Source organism: Salvia miltiorrhiza, chromosome 3 (assembly GCF_028751815.1).
Source record: "Salvia miltiorrhiza cultivar Shanhuang (shh) chromosome 3, IMPLAD_Smil_shh, whole genome shotgun sequence".
Taxonomy (NCBI): Eukaryota; Viridiplantae; Streptophyta; class Magnoliopsida; order Lamiales; family Lamiaceae; genus Salvia; species Salvia miltiorrhiza.
This window is the reverse complement of record NC_080389.1, coordinates 45,711,123-45,731,462: the sequence shown is the minus strand read 5'-3', so window position 1 is coordinate 45,731,462 and position 20,340 is coordinate 45,711,123. Positions and strand designations below refer to the sequence as shown.

General features: G+C 37.2%; 1 protein-coding gene across 1 annotated transcript; it reads right to left on the bottom strand.

Annotated features, from left to right (window-relative positions):
* Positions 1-8,188: 8,188 nt before the first annotated feature.
* Positions 8,189-13,454, bottom strand: LOC131016059 (sulfite oxidase). The gene is made up of 12 exons (XM_057944614.1): positions 13,050-13,454; positions 12,442-12,557; positions 12,299-12,361; positions 12,189-12,225; positions 11,767-11,848; positions 10,911-11,029; positions 10,731-10,826; positions 10,523-10,633; positions 10,352-10,453; positions 9,373-9,420; positions 8,775-8,990; positions 8,189-8,593 (listed from the first exon to the last, which is right to left on the bottom strand). Exons 1-12 carry the CDS (start codon positions 13,122-13,124, stop codon positions 8,477-8,479), a joined length of 1,182 nt encoding a protein of 393 aa, XP_057800597.1. The 5' UTR covers positions 13,125-13,454; the 3' UTR covers positions 8,189-8,476.
* Between the last annotated feature and the right edge of the window lie 6,886 nt (positions 13,455-20,340).

The following is a 20,340-nucleotide window of genomic DNA, read 5'->3' as shown; positions in this document are numbered from 1 at the left end:
TTAATCTACAATTCCTTAAATCTCGTGCAGAAAAGCATATGTAGCATCTTGGCCGAGATATGATGGTGGTTGAAGTGGGCGCCTACGATGGATATGGCATGCAGAAGAATTGCTGGTGGCATTGATTTGGAGTTGTCCATCACTTGAGAGGGTTTCGATTCATATTCCATCTTCTGCAACCTCACGCGAGGAAGCAAAAAGACGCGCCCAACGTTTCATAGCCAAAACGCGAAAGCAGAAGCCGAAGCTGCGGGAGTGGAAGCAGTGCCAGTGGAAGCGCCTTGAATTCATCGTCACATGAATTTGAATCTATTTATCTACCATTTTCATTCTTTGGAGTATTATTACTACATCTCATATTATACATTGTATTTTAAGTTATTGATGGATGCTTTGTTTATTATGACCAATCCATGTTTTAGGAGTTTTAGGTAGCTTCTATTACTTATCCATCCTTGTGTTATATTCCATATACGCGTTGTATCTTTTATTCCCAACCTTTTCTGTCCAGATCGACGCACATCTTAGCAGTGTGAATGATCTAGCATTCTCAAAACCACACGAAAAATTTGTTGTCATAAGCTGTGGTGATGACAAGTTGATTCAGGTAAGTTACACAGTTATAAAGCTAATACTTGTTGTAAAAATAGACCTTTAATCTTCTATTTTCTTTCTTCTCCCCAAGGTTTGGGATGCAGCGACTGTCGCTAAACAATACACGTTTGAGGGTCACGGGGCTCCCGTGTACTCTAGTATGAAGGGAAATGTCCATGTGAGAGTATAATCATTATATTGTCCTTTTCTTTTACTCGTTCAAATGAGTGTGTTAACGTTCATCCTCTTCCGCTATAAACACTTGTTATTTTCCGTCTCAATAAATGCATGGTTGTTTGCTGTCGTACGAGAATGGCTTATGGTGGCGACAGTAGAAGGTGATTGTATCCACATTCTTTGCCTATCTATGCTAATATAATATGTTTAGATTTGTAGGCTGTTTTCATGCAAAAACGCAGACTCCTATATCGTTGAGTGGAATGAGTAACGACTGCTACATCATTACGGACACTTGCATTGATCGGTTTTTAGATGCTGGTGACGAGAATTTGATCAAAATCTGGGATATGGACTAAAGATAAAATAATGGAAAGAAAACTAAAATCATACTCCATCCGTCCCATTAATAAAGACATAGGTCTTTTGGGCACGGAGATTAAGGAGAGGTAGATTAGTTGTTAAAGTGTTGTGGCCCACCACTATTAGTGTAGTTGATTAGTTTTAATTTAGTGTATTTATTTATTTCTATTTAGGGCATGTTTGATATGGGTTTATAGGTATGATAAATTAAATTAATACAGGTTAGTGTGATGTTTGATATCATGTTCTATTAATGTGGTCAACTCCTACTTAATCCTACTTCTACATGCTATTTTGTGGGAATAACCCATACTAATAATCCGACCTCCCCCCTCGGATAACTTTAATACTGCGAAGTTAGATAAAAATTCTGCTACCCTTCCTCACGCATATCGATGCAAATGCCCAAGTAATGGTGGACACACATGATATTTTTAAAATTATATGAGGATAGTTTTGGTATTAGATAATATAATCCAACATAATCCTATGGATATCAAACACAATATAGAATTAAGTAGCCATGATATCAAACACCCATGAAATAATATAAATCCACACTAATTTCTCAAGATAATTTTAATCCTAATCAATGCTAAACTGCAAATCAAACGGCCCCTTAATGTTTTAGTTGAAATTCAACCCCCAATTCATACCTCCGACAACCACCACCGCCGCCTCCGACAACCACCACCGCCACCTCCGAAATTCAACCCCCAATTCATACCCAAAATCGACACTACCGCCGCCTACGACAACCTCCACCACCTCAGAAATTCAACCCCCAAATCAAACCCAAAATCGAACCCAAAAATCAAATCCCGGCAAACCCTAGCCCCTAACCCAAAAATTGAATCGCAGCAGACACAGAGTCTAGGGAGAGAGAGATGAGGGAGAACCAAGAGGGGAAGAGAGAGGAGTCGGACAAAGAGAGATGCGAGGGGAAGAAAGAAGGCGGTCGCGGCGCGGCCCCAGAGCCGCCATCGGTTGGAGAAGGAGAAGCAGGCGGCGGCGGAGAAGGAGAAGAGAGGGGGAGGGGCGCCGCGCTGTTCGGCGGGGCTAGGGCTAGGTCTCGGCCCTCTGCCCCCGTCAGTGTGTGCGCGAGCGATCGAAGGCTCACCGAAGGGGTGAGGGGCGTTCGGTGGTCGGAGAGGCGAGGGGTGCTCGGCGGTGGTCGGAGGCTCGCCGGAGAAGCTGGATTGAGAGAGAGAGACGAGAGAGTGAGAGAGGCGGAGAGGACGAAATTTGGCAGAAATAAGATTAGGGTTTTTCTGTCTCTTATTTATACCTTAATTAAGGTGCAATTAATTAGTGTATCTTATGCCCAAATTATTTCTTTTTTTGGAAATGTGTCTTTATTATTGGGACAGCCCAAAAAGGAAAGTGCGTCTTCATTAGTGGGACGGAGGGAGTATTTATTTAAGCATAGAAAAACAAGACAAAAACTTAAGGTAAATATTCGATTGGGTTAAATGCCAAATACAATCTTAAGGTTGGCCCGTCTTGAGCAAAAATAACCCCAACGAAACATAAGTAGCATGGAAAATCTTATTGTAACATTTTTTTTAAAAATTTTCATCCAACCATCTAATGTTCGTTACCTTTCCGTTAACAATTTTAAAAAAAAAAATATATGAAATCCCCACTCTCACCCTCTCTCAATTTCATCACCCTACAAATTATATGAGGCTCCAGGCTAGCCACGACGGGGGTACCACCGCCGTGCTACAACGAAGACATTGACATCACCTGCTCCATCCCCTTCGTTAGTGTCCCCTCCAGTCCCGAACACGGCCCCTCTTCCGCTAGCCCTATGCATTTCCTCTTTACCGAGACCAGATCCAAATCTCCATCATCGGCTGATTACGAGGCCGTGTTCCTCTCCAGCGATTTCGGATCCTACGAGGCCGTGTTCTCCTCCAGGTTCTCCCCCAACGGTTATGGCAGAATCGGCTCCATACGTCGGCAGATGAGCTATTCTTGAACAACCAGATCCGCCCGATGAAGCTGTCATCGCACCTAGCGACGTTGCCGGATGGTTTCCCGTGCGCCGTCGATGGATCTCGATAATGGTACAGCGAGTTCCAGAGGCATAGATCTGAGGCTACGGGGCGCGAAGCTTGCGAACCGCAGAGCTAGATCCATTTTGCCGCTCCGCTTCGATCAGTGGCTAGTCGCTGGAGGATTGGATTTGCAATGTACCTCCGCCGCTGCAAGCGCCACCGTCGAGGTTGTCTTCCTCTGGGAGTAACTCGAAGAAGTGGATATTCCTCAAGGATTTTCATAATCGTAGCAAAAGCGAGGGGCGAGTGCATAGCAAGGTGAGATTATGGAATTGTTTTATTCATAAGACATCTAATTTAGGTAAAAAGCAGTGAGATGCTTACTTTTTGATAGGAAGAAAAAAGAAAAAGCGACAGCTATGAGTGGAAGCGAATGCCAAAGATCTCCATTATAGCTACCTCGACCTTCTCTCTTTACGAAAACATAGTTTTACTACTTTATTCTCTCACTAAAATTAAAGAGAGAGAGTGTCTGTGTCAGTGTTGTGTTGCAGAGGGTGTCAATTAGAGCATCGGCAACGCCTTACTCGAGTGCCTACTCGAGTAAGGCGTTGCCGATCGAGTAAGGCGTTGCAGGTGGCGGATACTCGAGCATTACTCGATCCTTCGAGTATACTCGAGCATTACTCGATCCGTAATTTAAAAAAATAGAGAAATTCGAATTTTAAATTCGAATTTTGACTGCTTTTCCTCGATATGCGTGCTTTGACCGACCGTTTCCAATTTTTGTTTTCTTCTTCTCCTCTTTAAAAAACCCCATCTCCTCCATTCTTCTTCACATCTCTTCTTCTCCATTTTTCTTCTCTTCCATTTCTCTTCAAGAATTTTCTTCCTTCATGGATCCACACAACCCTTTCTATGATCCTAATTGGTGCCCCGATCTCTCCTCCGATTATCACCCCGATATGGAAGGAAATAACTTGGAGGAGACCCCACCCGAGGAGGAACCGGTCAGTGCAGAGCAGAGTGCCTCCAACCCAAAGAAGGGCGGCCGGAGGAAGGAAATGGCCACCAAAATCAAGCACGACAAGGAAGTAAGGATCCGTCATACTTACCTTCCTGAGCATACGGATCTTATCGTCCAAGTTTGGGCGGAGGAGACCAACGACGCGATCCGTGGGACGGATCAGAAGGGGGAGGCGTATTGGGGCCGGATCTGCGCACGTGTGAACCCCATCATCGGCGTCGACCTTAAGATCCGGCAACTTCAAGGCCACTGGGCCCGAGTGAGCGCGGATGTGCGTCTCTGGGAATCTATTTGGGTGGAGACGAGAAACAATTGGCCTTCCGGTCATTCTGACGATATGATTCGTGACAAGGCCCAAACCCTCTTCAAGGCTCGAAGCCCACAAAAGGCTGCATTCAACTATTGGAACGCGTGGAGAGTTCTTCGGAACAATCCCAAGTTCAAGTCGATGTATCTCGTTGGAGACGTGCATGCCTCCAAGAGGACAAAGACTACGGAAGAGGGCGGCTTCACCACCTCGGCGTCGGGCGAGGAGATCTCCTCTTCCCGGCCCATTGGCAACACGGCGGCGAAGGCGGCGACGACCAAGTTGATAAGTTCGACTGCTTATGAATCAATGCTCTTTTTTAGATATATAGTACTATTCATAAGACTATGTCATCAAGCACTCAACCATCCAATCATTTTCAATATTTAATTAATTTATCTCTTTTCCACATCACTAATATTCATCCCACCCAACCACCTCTATTTTTGTTGATTTATCAATGATCACCTCAACCACCCAACCACAACATTATATATAATTATTTTTAATTATAATAGTTTTAGTAATATTAAATATAAATTAAAATATAAAAATAATAAATTAATAAAAATTCAAAAAAAAATGTACAAAAAATATCTTGGAAATATGTTGAATGTACAAATTAATTCTTTTGAAAATAATTTTATGTTGAGGAAAAATAAGAGAATTTAAAGGTATGTTAAAATATAGCAAGAATTGTCTTCATTTGTAGAGAATAAAAAAAATATAAATTTTTTATATTTTTAATTTATTTTTTTAATATTTTATATAAAAGATGTGGTAATTTTATATAATAACTTAAATAAAATCTACAAAGCTAATAGAATGGAGACAAGTGTCTCTTTCTCATTGATAGAATATAGAAGAGAGAGAGAGAGAGAGACCACATGGTCTCATTTTTCTTGTGGTCGACCATGGCTTGGTTCACCCTTACTAATGTGGCGGTCGACCATGGCAAAAAAAAAAAAATTCTGATAAAAATGGTCTAAGACATCTAATTTAGGTAAATTAAAAAATTAAATATATTACATTGCTTTATTTTGGAATTATTTTATTCAGTAGCGGAATAAAATTTATGAATCAAAATGGTATTAAATTCGACGGGCTTCTTACTAGTTTATTCTTAAATTAGTGTTGTACTGTAAATATATAAAATTTTGTATGTTATGAATAATTAATACGCAAATATATAAAATAAATAAATATAAAAAAATGAATACAGTATATATAGTTTAGTATTTAGTTTAGTCTTACACAATCGTATTATTTCATATATATTGTAAAAAGTACTTTAGAATTATGTTATGCCATATATACTGTATTTATCTTTTTATATTTATTTATTTTATATATTTTTGTATTAATTATTCATAACATACAAAATTTTTGTTATGCCAAATCTTGATGCATATTCTTTTTTGGGTCATCCCACAAATCTTGATGTATTTCTAAATATAGTAGTAATAATTAGCTAAAAAATAATGGTTCTTAATTATACTTAATTATCATTTTTCTATTTTATTACCTACACACTTCTACTTTATCACTTTTCTACTTTATTACCTATACACTTAAAATTCTCGTGGCGTAAACAAATGTGATGAGTACAGAATTAAGCTAAGTATTTGGACGGAGAGATTTCTTTTGGGTTCACCTGAAATTTTTATAGGCGAGAGAAAGAAGCTTTAGAATGTTCTTAAGTGTGATGAATATCGTGTGTATTGCATGATGAGAATGAGCTATTTATAGAGTTTACAAGAAGGGCATTACAGTAATTTCATACTAAAATACGCGCTCTGCGCACTAACTACCTAGGCCTAAGCAGATACGCCCTGGAAAAGCTATCAGATTCTTTATCGGATCCTTATCTTTGAGGTCAGCCCTGGAACTGCTTCTTTAACTTGACCTGGAGCCGCTTCTCTGGTAGTCACTTCTCTGGCTAGGTCTGTGGCTGCTTTTCTGGTCCGGTCTTCTCTGGTCCGGCCTTCTCTGGTCTGGCTTTCTCTGGTCTAGTCTTCTCTGGTCTGATCTTCTCTAATATTCTGATTTGTTTATATGGACCATGTGGCATGATCCTAGATCAACACATATTTTACTCCTCATCAAAATGCATCAAGATTCGTGGGACGGAGGAAGTAGTAACTATTAATTATTATTTATCTTACTTTTATTAATCTGTCCATTTCCAAATATGGATACAAAACAAGTGTTTAATAAACTTAGTAACATGTTAATCTACATGAATATAGAAATCACATCAATATTTATATTTTCTAAGTGAGTGTTTAAAAGATTAACAATGATAGATAAAAATAGTGAGACTGTTAAACTAATCACTTGTTTATTTAGATGAATTGAAACTTGAGATATTGTTGATTATTATTAGGTTAAATATCATATTAAACCCCCAAGTATACTTATTTTATCAAAATTACCTTGAACTATAAGAAATGTGCTCTAAACCCTCAAGCTATCAGGTTTATATCAAATATATCATGCGTTCATTTTTCGGTCATCAAAAACGTGATATGGCTCGTCGGATGTCATATTGTAATTTACATTTTATTTTTTAAAGTAACATGTCATAAAACGACGTTGTTTCATATCATGTTCATTTAAAAAATTTAAATCCACGTTGAATTTTGAACTAAACGGTGACTTTAATTTGATTCGTAACGACGCCGTTTATGCCGTGTTATTTTAAAAAAATAAAATATAAATTACACTATGGAATTTAGTGAGCCACATCACGTTTTTTGTGACAGAAAAATGGACGTGAGATATAGGTAATGTAAAACTGATAGTTTGAGGGTTTAGAGCACATTTCTTATAGTTCGGGGTATTTTTAATAAAACATGTATAGTTCAGAGTTTAATAGGATATTTACTCTTATTTTTATCATTTAAGTTAATTTTTCTTTCATTCTTATCTTTGGGTGGGATTGAAGAAATTCTATTATTGAGGATACAAATACTTAATCATGCATCGTATTAAGTATACAAAAGAAAAAATTGAGCAACGCCATTGGAATTAAAGGGAAATACGAATAAAATTTAAAACTGTTTACATAAAAAGAGTAAACATCGAATTTTCAGTTTGGCTCATCTGCAACAATCATTACCATTTCTTGTAGGGGTAGTAGTCTCCACTTCTCAAAAGATAAAGTATGACGGATCAAGAAATCAAAATCAGTTTAAACATATTTACAATTTTGTCTGAAATTTAAAATGAATCTGAATATAAATAGATATCGTCTTAATAGGTCTTGTCAAGGTGGTCTTAACACAAGTTTTTGGGTTCTTGTATATAGCAGTACACAATTGATTAATGTCATTTATTTCCCAGAAAACAACAGAATCTAATGTAGATTTTGTTTGGACGGCGCACACAGAAGATTATTTTACACCAAGCATACAATATACTTCATCCGTCCCACGAATCTTAACACGTATTTCTTTTTGGACCGTCCCACGAATCTTGACATATTTCCAAATAAAGTAGTAATAATTAGTCCAAAAATAAGGGATCTTAATTACATTCTCTCTCCTGCTTTATCACTTTATTATTTTCTCTCTCCTACTTTATCATTTTTATACTTTATTACCTACCCACTTAAAACACTAATCTACAATTCCTTAATTCTCATGTCGAAACCACACGTGTCAAGATTCGTGGGACGGAGGGAGTACAATATACAACAAAATCCATGTAAAGACATTAAGCAACTACCAACAAATTCCATTTCAATGTTAGTAAAAAAACTAGTTCAAGACAGCCATATAACAGCAAAAACAAACACAAGAAATGCCGAAAGGGCCAGACCTTATCTTGGTCATGAAACTGTCTTAGCAGGACAAGTGTTAAAAGACCTGTTATCTCAATCTAGTAGCATGTTCGTGATCAGAAATGCGTGTTCATGTCGAACTTATGAAAACTCGTCTCAAGCCCTTGAAGAGAATTCAGGCATTTGTAACAGTAATTGTGCATGGGAACTAGGAAGTTCACCTATAGGTTTGAGTGACCAATCCGGACTTGGACCCGATGCCATGAAGTGTTCAGTATCCCCCTCAAGTTCCAGATGAAATCTACATTTTCAGGTTGGACATTTCCGGCAACATCCACCTGAAAAGAATTGGGCAGACACCACGTTAACAGAGAACAAGAAGTAGGATGTAACAGTAAAATTCGAAGCATTTTTCATTACCATCTCAAACAGCTCACTTTTTCATGAAATCATGATAGCATTCAAACTTGTGTACTAGCTCAAACATCGAAATAATAGTGGGAAAAAATAGCGACGTACTGCTTTGGCAACAATCTCAGTGCTCTGAGGTATGTTAGCTTCAGCCTCAAAAAGCACCCATGCCCATTTATCACTACTTTCATCATCAGAAATGTATGGAACACCAGGTTTCTGTGATTTAGAGGCTTCCACCCACGTCTTGCCTCCATCTATAGATATATCGACTCTTTCTATGCCTCGCCCACCTCCTGATGCTGCATAACCCTTGATAGTTATCTGCGTATGGACAAAAAATGTATGGTTATTTAATGCTTAGGATGGCATTTTGATTATAAAAAAAAGATGCCACAACGAGAGAAGCATTGAAGGTCCACACCACTACAATGTTCATAATTGGCACATTCCATCTTTTATGTGTTCAGTTTCAGGTACTTACAGATCCCAAGTTTGGGTGTTAAGAGTTGCAATCATAATGAGACATATTAAACATGTGAAGATGGTTTTGAAGCAGCAGACTAAAGCAGTTGGATAATCGTCTTTCACTATAATTAAGTGGTTGGTTTTGCCGTCAAATGTTAAAAGTACAGAACCAAGAACCTAACAGCAAATCCCAAATGGTACAAGTGGGAAATGCATAATAGGCGTAAAGAAAGATTACCTTTCCAGGTTTTACCAAGTTTGCATCTTCCAGAGAACATATTGCACTCTGCAAGCACATTGAACCAATCAGTCAAGAATCATTTATCTTTGAGCAGACCTGCGAAGAAAATATTTTGCACTTAAGCTAATGGCAGATTGTTAAGATCAGTCATCACATTACTCCTATGACTGTTCATCAACATACTTAACTAAGATATCTCAGGTCATTTAAAGCTGTCAAATAAAAATTCGGTCTTGCCAGGATAGTTGAAGTTGCATAGGGAATTTTTATTATAGAAAACACATGATATTGAACACAGTGCATCACTAGGAGAGTCCAGCTTATCCTGATGATTCTTCATACCAGGAACAGACCAGTGATAGAAATCACATTGAGTAATAGTGATGGGTCGGCCAAGAGGCGGGGCCGTGGGCTAAGGCCCAAGACCCAAAATTTTAGAGGAGCCAAAAATACATGCTTTTCATATTTACTGGCAGAAAGAACGTACGTTGTACGTGTAATTAATGTTATTTTAATTGATAATCTATTATTTAAAAAAATCTATTAATTCATTACTTTTATTGGATGGATATATTTACTTATAAGCCTTATCAATAGCTATAGATATAAAGCATTCTTTATAGATTTGGGTGACAAATAAATGTATATCAAAATAGATTTATATTTTATAATATAATAATAAATATATAACAAGAGTAAAATAGGTAATCCACAAGTTGTGCCTTAGACTGCCTTAGGCTCTTTTTCTATTAGTATAGATTAGCTCTAAGATGTGGGCCCAAATTTTTTATATGCAAGGGGCCCTGGATCTGGTCCAATATATTAAACGTAAGGGCCAAATTTTATGATTAATAGGTCTTTTTTTTTTGGGTTTTTATATGAATGTCATTTTACGTCTTTATAATGATAGTAGAGGGCCCATTTTCCATTGTTTGCCTAGGGCCTTTTTATTGTTAGGACTGGCCCTGAATAGTACCTGAACAGGAAAATCCATCTGTGGCCGCCTTGTGGGCCAACTGATGTTGTTCCAATCAACTGAAGGTGGAAACATTTTATAGTCCCTTTGCGTAAAGAATCCCTACAGAAGACATTACTTCTTGAAGCAATGGATAGACTGCTTGCGAGCATTAGTAAAGCAGTTTCTTACCTGGCATTCTTCTACAACAATGTTGATGGAATCAAGCCATTTGACTGAACGAGCACCTATAACACCAGGGACAATCACACGCAATGGATATCCATGATCCCTGTTAAGAGTCTTTGCACAGCAACACGACAGTGTAAATAGAGCTAAGATCAGTATGTGTATATTACATGACAACAATTCACAGTGTCATTATGGTCAGAAAGAGAACCTCTCCATTCATCTCATAAGCTAGTAAAACATCTGACTCAGGGTTTGTGGCTTGAAGCAATGGAATTGATGCTGTGTAAGGGCCTCCATTTTCTTCCTATAATTATAACGGATGATGTCAGCTGACATTCTTGCTTTTCAATAGAGAAGAACAAAATGATATGGAGCAAAAGGGAATTACCTTACACTTATCAATGCTTACAAATTCAACATGTTTTTGTCCAGATGGTGTTGCACGTGAGCAGTTAGGGATTCCAACTAGTGCAAGAACATCTGCTAATTTGGCCCCACCCCAAACAGCTACATTGACATGCGAATCAAGATATAAGCTTTATATGCTAGAGTATTTGTCACAGAACATATTATGAATTCATGAACAAAATTGCTCCAGACCAAAATCAAACTACCAACTTTCTTGCAATCTTCTCAGCTACAAAGTAGCAACTAGCAACAATAAGGACAAGTTCTAGAAATAAATAAATCATGTTCTGTTAAGTAGCCACTTTCAAACTCCGGAACGTAAAGCTAGTACATAAAGCTGACAAATCTAGTACACTTAGTCTGGGACTATAGATGTATGTTCAAGCAAGAATCAAGATCACCGAAAATAAAGATGCATTTTTAAGCAGTCACACCTACCATATAAGAAAGTTTAGGTAAAAGCAATTCTAGAGTGGCTAGCAAAATATTCACCCAAGAAACAGAGAAAAGTGGCTAACAATTTAAAAAGTGAAAAACCTGCAAGACTTCTCTAGTTGCTCTCAGTGATCCCCTTACAGAATCCAAATCCTTGATAATCTTGTAAGAAATTTAATTTAAAAGACGAATTATACAGATGTAAGATCCAAATGACCCGAGAACATAAATGCCTAAAAGGCGCTGAACCCTCAGTTGAAGATTATATAACTTGTCATCTATTAATCATCCCAATATACTGATATTGGAGTGTCATCCAAGAAACAATACCTTTAAGATGATCATCTTTGCATAGACATAAATGTTATGAAGTTGAGTAGAATATTGACTCCAACACTTACCATTTCCTATCGCAGCAACATCCCATCCAACTCCTTTGACAGGCCGAGTTTTGCTCATGGCAGTCCTCCTATTGCCAGCACACTGTAAAGAACTCCAGCATATCGTTACTGATATGAATAATTTCATAGCGATAGGCAAAAACACAAGATAACATGAACTAGTTTCAAGGACTTCATGCTATAACTAAAAGAATAATAAGTTTATTTTGCCTAGATACATAAAGCAAATATTAGTATGAAATAGTGATAATTAATCTAACTAGGTAGCTCAACTCCTTTCATATCCTAGGGATATACTGAGCAAGAAATGGTCATTAACGCCATGGTTGCCAACATATAACCATCTCCGTGTATAGTACTATAAAGGCAGGTAACGAAAATCCCAGACTCACTAAGATAATATGGTGAAGACATAAACAAACCTGTAAAGTGGCAGTGACATTATATTTTGGAAGCTTCCTGTTAATCATAGACAAAATTAGCATTGCATAAAAAGTCAGATTGACAACAAGGACAATAGATTATCACTCACCAAATATCTTTCATGAACAGTTCTATGGCCCTTCCTCTTAGACCAGTGATAGAAACACTATATCTGATTGGCCAAAATGAATAGGTAAGCAAAACTTTGCATTAAGATATAGAGTATACACAGTAATGAAAAGGCAAGTGTACTTGTCTAAGTCATCCACAACTGGAATTGGACCATGGTTCCTCTTGTAGAAGAACTCCACGGGCGTAATGTAAGATGAAACTAAATCTTTTCTCCGCGGCTCAGCATTAAAAGGTTCCTGAATTAAAAAAAAAATGATGTGACATTTACTTCTTTTATTCTTCTGTAACGAACTTATAACATTGCACAAGCTAACTACATTCAGATAAACAAAAACATCTAAAACTACAATAATTACACTAATAATCTCGACTATTTTGTTGTGTCTTATTCTTCATAAGCTTTCTCTCAGCTTGTATTGCATCAACTTCTCTACAAAGTATATACCGGAAAATACATTATGTTCGGGCATTTCAATCACGTATTTTACTTCACCAATACACAATTCATCACGCATATATTTTTTTTATGCATTGATCATATCATATTATTTTCTTTTATTCAACATACCATACCTAACACAACAAATTAAATCTTGGATTTCAGCGACTCCATTAGTTCATCAGTACCTCAAGATGCACAGCAAGCATACAAAACAAGAAATACATGGAGAAGAATTTCCAGCAAACACAACTCCAAAAACAAATCGACGAATATAATCGAGTTGAACCTTGGAATTAATTGCGAGAGAAGGGTGACGCGGAGGTTCCTGCGAGTAATCAGAAGGTCCCCTCAATCCAGGCATATTGATTTTCCCCTCAAAACTGAAGGTTTTCTTCTCTCCCAGTGTATGTGGTGAGTGAAAATGGAGCAGAGGTTTCTCGTATATCTGACAAGAGTCACGAGAGGGTCCCACTTAGAGGTTTTACAGTGGATTAATGGTGATTGAAGGCGGCTGTGAGAATGGTATTTGCCACCAACGTGTGACCGTAGCTTATCCTACAATTCTATGGGTTGGTTTTGCAACATTGGTTCCGCTCTTTTAACAATGCGGCAATTGTTTTTCACAAACAAACAAAACAAAACAAAACAATGCGACTATTATTTGAAATTTATTACTCCTAGTATTTCCAAATAGAAATATCTACATTGTACTTCTTTCTAGCGGGTCGGTCCGGGTCCGACCCGCTAGGTTTGCAGACTCGAAAATTTTAGAAATGTGGACCGATCCGGACCGAAACATTAGTGCGGGCCGACCCGTGACCGGACCAAACCCGAGCAACGGGTCCGGTTCGGTCCGGGTCAGACCCGCTGAAAGAAGCAGCAGTTCAATTCAAAAGAAGCAGCACAACCTAAATGGAAACTTATCGGAGGCGGAGCCGCAGAGGAGGCCGTGACGAGGCAGAGCCGCGGAGGAGGCCGTGACGAGGTGGCGCCTGCGAGGGCCGAGGGGTGGTGGCAGTGGGCGAGCGCCGCGCACGGTCTGGGCCTGGGCGTCGTCTGCGTCTGGCCACTGGCGGTCTAGGCGCGCGAGTCTGGGGCCTGGGCGTCTGTCGTCTGCCGTCTTCGTATAGCCGTCTGGGAGTGGGCGGTCCGGTACGGCCGAGCGGCGGGGTGGTTGGGCTAGGGTTAGAAACTTAGAAATTTGAAGTCTCCCTCTCCCTCCCAGACGTGAAGTACCAAGAAGTAGATTAGGGTTAAAAACTTAGAAGTTAGAAATTTAATTTAAGTTTTAATTAATGTTATTATAAATATTAAATATTAAATTTATAAGAGACCGGGTCGGTTCCGGGTTCGGCTGGTTCGACCGGGTTTCGACCCGGACCGACCCGGAAAGTATTCGGTCCTAGAAAATGGACCCACGGACCGAATACATACCATGGGCCGGTTCGGTCCGGATCGAACCCGTCGGTCCGGGCGGGTTCGGCGGGTTCGGGTTGGGTCTGCACACCCCTACTTCTTTCATCTCCAAATAGTGCGTAATATATCAACTGTCCAGCATAATTTTACTCCATCCCTCTCATTCATCTTGTCCAGAATTCTTTTTTGTTTGTCCCATTAATCTTGTCTCATTTTTATAAATAGTAACAATTAGCTAAACAATAAGAATTTTTAATTACCTTCTCTCTCCTACTTTATCACTTTCTCTCTTCTACTTTACCATTTTATTACATTATCTCTCATACTTTATCACCTTCCATCTTCTATTTTATCAATTTTATTACCTACACCTTTAAAACAATAATACTCCTAATATTCTCCTTAATAATCGTGTCGAAACTAAATGGGACAAGCTCAATGGAACGAAGGGAGTAATAAATGTTACTTATATTGCGTATATCAAGAGTCCAACTTAAATTTTAAGAAATGCTAAGTAATTATATTGTACATAAAGAAAATGATTCATTTTTATTGTAATATTATAATAATAAAAATAAAAAATAAAGATTTTATGTTGGATATATATGATAAAATTGTGAATTTGATCCAATAATTCAAAATTTATCTAAAATTTAATTCATTTTGATTCAAAAATTTGATTCAAACTAAATTTTAAATTTCGATTTTATTTAAATTGGATATTCAAATTTTGTGTATTTAGCTCACACATACTCTTTTCGATCGCCCAAATCATCTCTAATAAGTTCCATGAGGTTAACACGACTAACTTTATCTGCATCGATGTAGACAAAAGAAGAAGAAAAAATCCCCATCTATATATGTTGATCACTCACAATAAGTTAATAACGATCATGATGTATCATAACATGCTGCCATGATACATGAGTTAACAAAAGATAGAAGCCTATCATCAAAACAATCGAACGCGATTCTAGATCCTTGGACACGATACTGCATGCGGTGATTATGATCGTGTGCCCACATTTTGTGCCAACAAAATAGTGTCATGATTGTTGTCATCGTATGCAGCGTAAAAATGATTTCGCGAGGTTAAACTATAATTGCGTATCTTTAATTTATTTTCAAATATTTTTATTTAATCTTTCGGTGTATTTAAAGGAAATGATAGAAAAATATTATATATATATATATATATATATATATATATATATATATATATATATATATATAACTCAACATCAATAAATTTTTAGAAGGTATTTTAATCATTTTAGAGCATTCATAGTGGAGAGCCCACATCAACTCTTAAAAGTTAATGGCCCACACCATTTAAGAGCCCACCCTCTGTAGTGGAAGATCCTCCACCTGGGCTTTTAAATTTTTATTTTCTTTTTATCTTTATTTGTAATGTTATTTTTAATTAATTTTAACATTAAATTAAATAATATAAATTTCATTTAAATTAAAATTTAATTCTACATTGATTGAAATTAAAATTGTATTACAATAAAAATAAAATCCTAAATTAATTCAAATTAAAAAACATATAAAAAAACGTTGGAGCGGCATTTAATTATTGAGAGAATGGCGAGAATGCTTGGCCGAACGAATTTGCATTTCTCTGAAAGGGATTTTGGAGGTGGTTGTTCCACCAATTTCCTCAATTATCCTCCATTTTTGTAGCACTATATCTATGAAATGATGAAAAATAAAATAGAAGAAAGAAGATGATGAAGAAGAATGTAGTGTGAAATTGAATGGAAATAGGGTAGTATTTATTAGAAGCTGAAATAGAAATTTTATTAAAAGAAAATAAAACAAAGGAAAACCTAGACCCAAGAGAGCACAGGTGCAACTGAGGGCCGGGCCTCATTAAAACCTCTTCAAGATTATGAGGGAAAAGAGGCCCGTCTAAAAACATTAAACAGTAGTATTTATTAGAAGTAAAAAAGAAAAAAATACATTAAGATTTAGAGCAAGGAAGACTACAGTGAGTTGGATAACAAAATTGAAGTTTGCTAGAAAACATGGAGAGAAATGGATGAACATCAAGAAGATAGAGATCTTGATGAAGGTGAAGTGGAGTTACTCAAGGATTCCAAGGCAGAACTTTAGCATTGGAGAAAAGTCAAAGAGAGCTATATTTACCAGAAAGCGAGAATCCATTGGATCAAAGAATGAGATGTTAATTCCGCCTTCTTTCACAGATGTGTTAAGTCTAGATCGTCAACCAACACGATTGAGGGTTTGATGATTAATGGTACATGGGAAGATGATGTAAAGTTGGTCAAAGCCGTGGTAATGAATCATTTTAAGTCTCAGTTTTCAAGGAAAAATGAAAAGAGATTTGCCATCAACTCACTAGTGCTGAAGAGGATTGATCGAGTTGACAACGAGATGCCCATCTTCTCTTTTTCTGAAAATGAAATCAAGGAGGCGGTTTGGGATTGCGGTGGAAACAAAAGCCCGGGATCAGACGGATTCAGCTTCAAATTCATCAAGAAAACCTCTGCAGAAGTTCTAGGTGGAAGTTTCACTTCTAGTTCTTCTATCTCTATTATTCTCTTTCTTTGTTCTAGTAGTTCTTTTCTTTGGTTGACTAGTGGAGCTACTTTAGCATTATGTTCTTCTTTGAGAAATATGCTATTCCTTTCTAGACCTTGTATGGCTCTCTTGATTCCTGGTCTGTCTTCCTTTTCGCTTAGCTATTCTATCTGCCGGTCTAGTGGTTGTATGAGCTCTATATAGGTCTCTTCTAGTCTATCTATTTGATCTGGCAGGTGCTTAAGAATGAGCTTACACGATTCTTACTTTGTCACTCTCCAGGTGTCCCCTCCAGGTGAGTGACTATCGTCCCATTTCTTTAATTAGATGTTCCTAGAAGATTCTTGTGAAGATTTTGGCAAAAAGATTGGCGAAGGTCATGAGCAAAATTATTTCTGATAATCAGAGTGCATTTGTGGGGAACAGACAGATTTTGGATAGCATCTTGATTCTCAACGAATCAGTTGACTTTCTTAAGAGGTCCGAATTCAATAGTTTGATCTTTAAAGTTGATTTTGAGAAAGCATATGACTCGGTTTTGTAGGAATATATATCTTAATGAAATGATGGAAGGGATGAACTTCTGCCCAAAATGGAGATTATGTATGAAAAGTTGTCTTTCGTCTGCTACTATGTCTGTTCTGGTGAATGGTAGCCCGTCGGGTAAATTTTCTCTTCAACGTGATATAAGACAAGGTGATCATCTTTCTTCATTCTTCTTCCTCATTGCGGCTGAAGAATTGAATTGTTTAATGCAAAAGGCAGTCAGCTGCAATCTTTTTGAGGGTGTTGAAATTAGAAGGGGGAAGGTGGTTGTGAGTCATCTTCAGTTCGCGGACGACACAGTCATTATTGGTAAGGCCACTCCTTACAATGTGATGGCGATTAAAGGTATTCTCAGGTTATTTGAAATCTCTTCGGGGCTCAGAGTTAATTTTTTCAAAAACTCTATTCATGGCATTAGAGTGGATAGCAGACAAATTGTCTCCTCTGCTAACATCATTGGTTGCAAAATTGGAAGTTTTCCCTTTATCTACTTGGGCCTACCGATTGGTGCTAATCATAGGAGAAAAGAAATCTGGAAAATTGTCATTGAGAGGATTCGAAAGAAGTTATCAGGGTGGGATAAGAGAGCTTTGTCTTTCGGTGGTAGAATCACTCTCTTAAACTCGGTTCTTTCAGCTTTACCACTTTATTACCTTTCTTTTTTCAAAGTCCCAATGAGCATCATCAAAATCTTGACTAGAATGCAGCGTGATTTTCTTTTTTTGGGGGGGGGGGAGGGAGTGATAACTGTAAAAAAATTCCTTGGGTTAGTTGGGATAGAGTTTGTCGTAACAAATCTGATGGTGGGCTCGGGATTCGAGATTTACAAGCTTTTAATTCGGCTCTTCTTTGCAAATGATTTTGGAGACTCTCCAAGAACCAAAATAATTTTTGGGTGAGGATACTTAGATCTAGATACGAGATGATGGCTGATGGGGTAAGGGCTGTGACTAATGGTAAGCTGGAATCTTTTTGGTGGATGGACCTGAAAATTATTTTCAAAGGGTTAGAGGGCAGGGACGGATCCATAATTTTTCTGTTATGGGGGCGACAAAAAAACTGTAAATATAAAATACATTAAAAAAAATAATCCAAGTCTATTACTAAAAATGATTACTATATAATAATTCAAGTTTATTAGAAATTGGGAGTTTAAAAATTTGGTTATTTGTTATATAATTTAATTAAATATATACACAAATAAACACACACACACACACACACACACACACACATATATATATATATATATATATATATATATATATATATACTTAATAAAAATAATTTGAAAATTTGTGGGGGCACGTGCATCCGTCCCTGTTGGAGGGAAACATTTTCTGCCAAAATATTTCCCTTTCTTTAGGTAATGGGATTAATTGTTTGTTTTAGGAGGATCCATGGACGAGGATTACTCTTAAAACTAGATTCTGGAATTTGTGCTGCTTGTCTTCTCAAAAGGGGATTAAGGTTGAAGAAATGGGTATGTTTAGAGAGGGTGAATGGGTGTGGAGTTTTGTGTGGGAAAGAGTTTTTAATTTTTCCGAATTTGTGGATTTTGTGGAGTTGTGGTCTGTTCTTTGCAGGATTTCTCTTCGTCACTCCATGAGTGACTCTATCTCGTGGAAGGGTGCTAGTGCTGGAAAATTTTCTACTAAGGAGATGTATTCAAATATCCACAAAGTTATCTTCCCAACGAATAACACACCGGCTACATTCAAAGACATTTGGGCTAAAGGAGTTCCCATCAAAGTTTAATCTTTTGCCTGGAGAGCTTTTCTTGACAGAATCCCAACGAGAGAAAATTTGTTGAAAGAGGAATATTGTTAGGGAATGTTGATCATTGTTGCCCTCTTTGCTCTTGTCTATTGGAATCCACCGATCACCCCCTACTGTTGTGCCCATTCTGTGTCAAAGTGTGCAAGGCCGGCCCTGGGGGCGGGCGGGCCTGGGCGACGGCCCAGGAGTCAGGACCCCAAAAATCTGAGGGTCCAAAATTTTTATTATATTTCATTAGTTATTATAGGCCCAACTAAAATAAAAATATTAAACTTGTTAATTTTGGGCCTAGAATCAAATACCAAATCCTTAAATATCTAAAATCAAACAATAAATCTCCTGTTTCAATGGAGGATGTATTTTTCGGGAAAAAAAATGCTTCGTCTTCTTCTTCAAGACATTGCAGACGCCAATTTCATGGGGAGGGTATTAATCTCTTCAATTTCTCAATTTTTACCGTTGAATCAATCACATATGTAGTTGTATAAATAGAATGAGGCGAATTAATTCTTCTCACCAATTTACTCTTTGATTATTATCCTTCTTGAGCAAAAAAATTTACACTGCAATTTACAGATTGTCTTCGTTTGGATTCATGGAAAAGATTGTTGTTGTACCCTCATTGTCTTCTGGATTCTAGTAAGCTTGTTTGTTCTGTTCCTTTTAATGTTGATTTTCAATATCTTTAGCTTCGGTAAATATTAGATTATAGTCATATGGCCGCAATAAGTTAGTTTGACATTATCTAATTCAAGCCTAATTATTCTATTATTTTAATGCTAGTTTGGCGTTAGGAATTTATGATGTAGCCGCAATAGGCAGACTATCATAAGCAATAAGCATGTATTCTGCAAACAAATTTAGGATCATAGGATGTAGTCTGCAAATTAATTTTTTAATGCAAGTTTCGTATTGATTCGATAGATATAAGGATGTCTTTTTCTAATTATATTTTTATAATTTGCAGACTATCAAGTTTGGGGCTACCTATAATATTGATGCGAGAGACAATCTCTTAATTTGCAAACATCATTTCTTCAGGTGCTATTATTCTAGTATCATTTTACTTTTAAGTGTTATTGTGTGAAACGTGGGGCTACCTAGAAAACAAGCATGTGAAAATGAGAAAAAGAAAAAAAGAAAAAGAATAGAAGAACTCACTAAATCACAGAAGGGTGATACGGATAAGTTTATTCATAAGGGTGTGTTTGCTTGTTATCCCTCTAAATGGAGTGATAACAAAAATTTATGTCTTTAAATGTTTGCTTTCTTATCTCACATTTAAATGG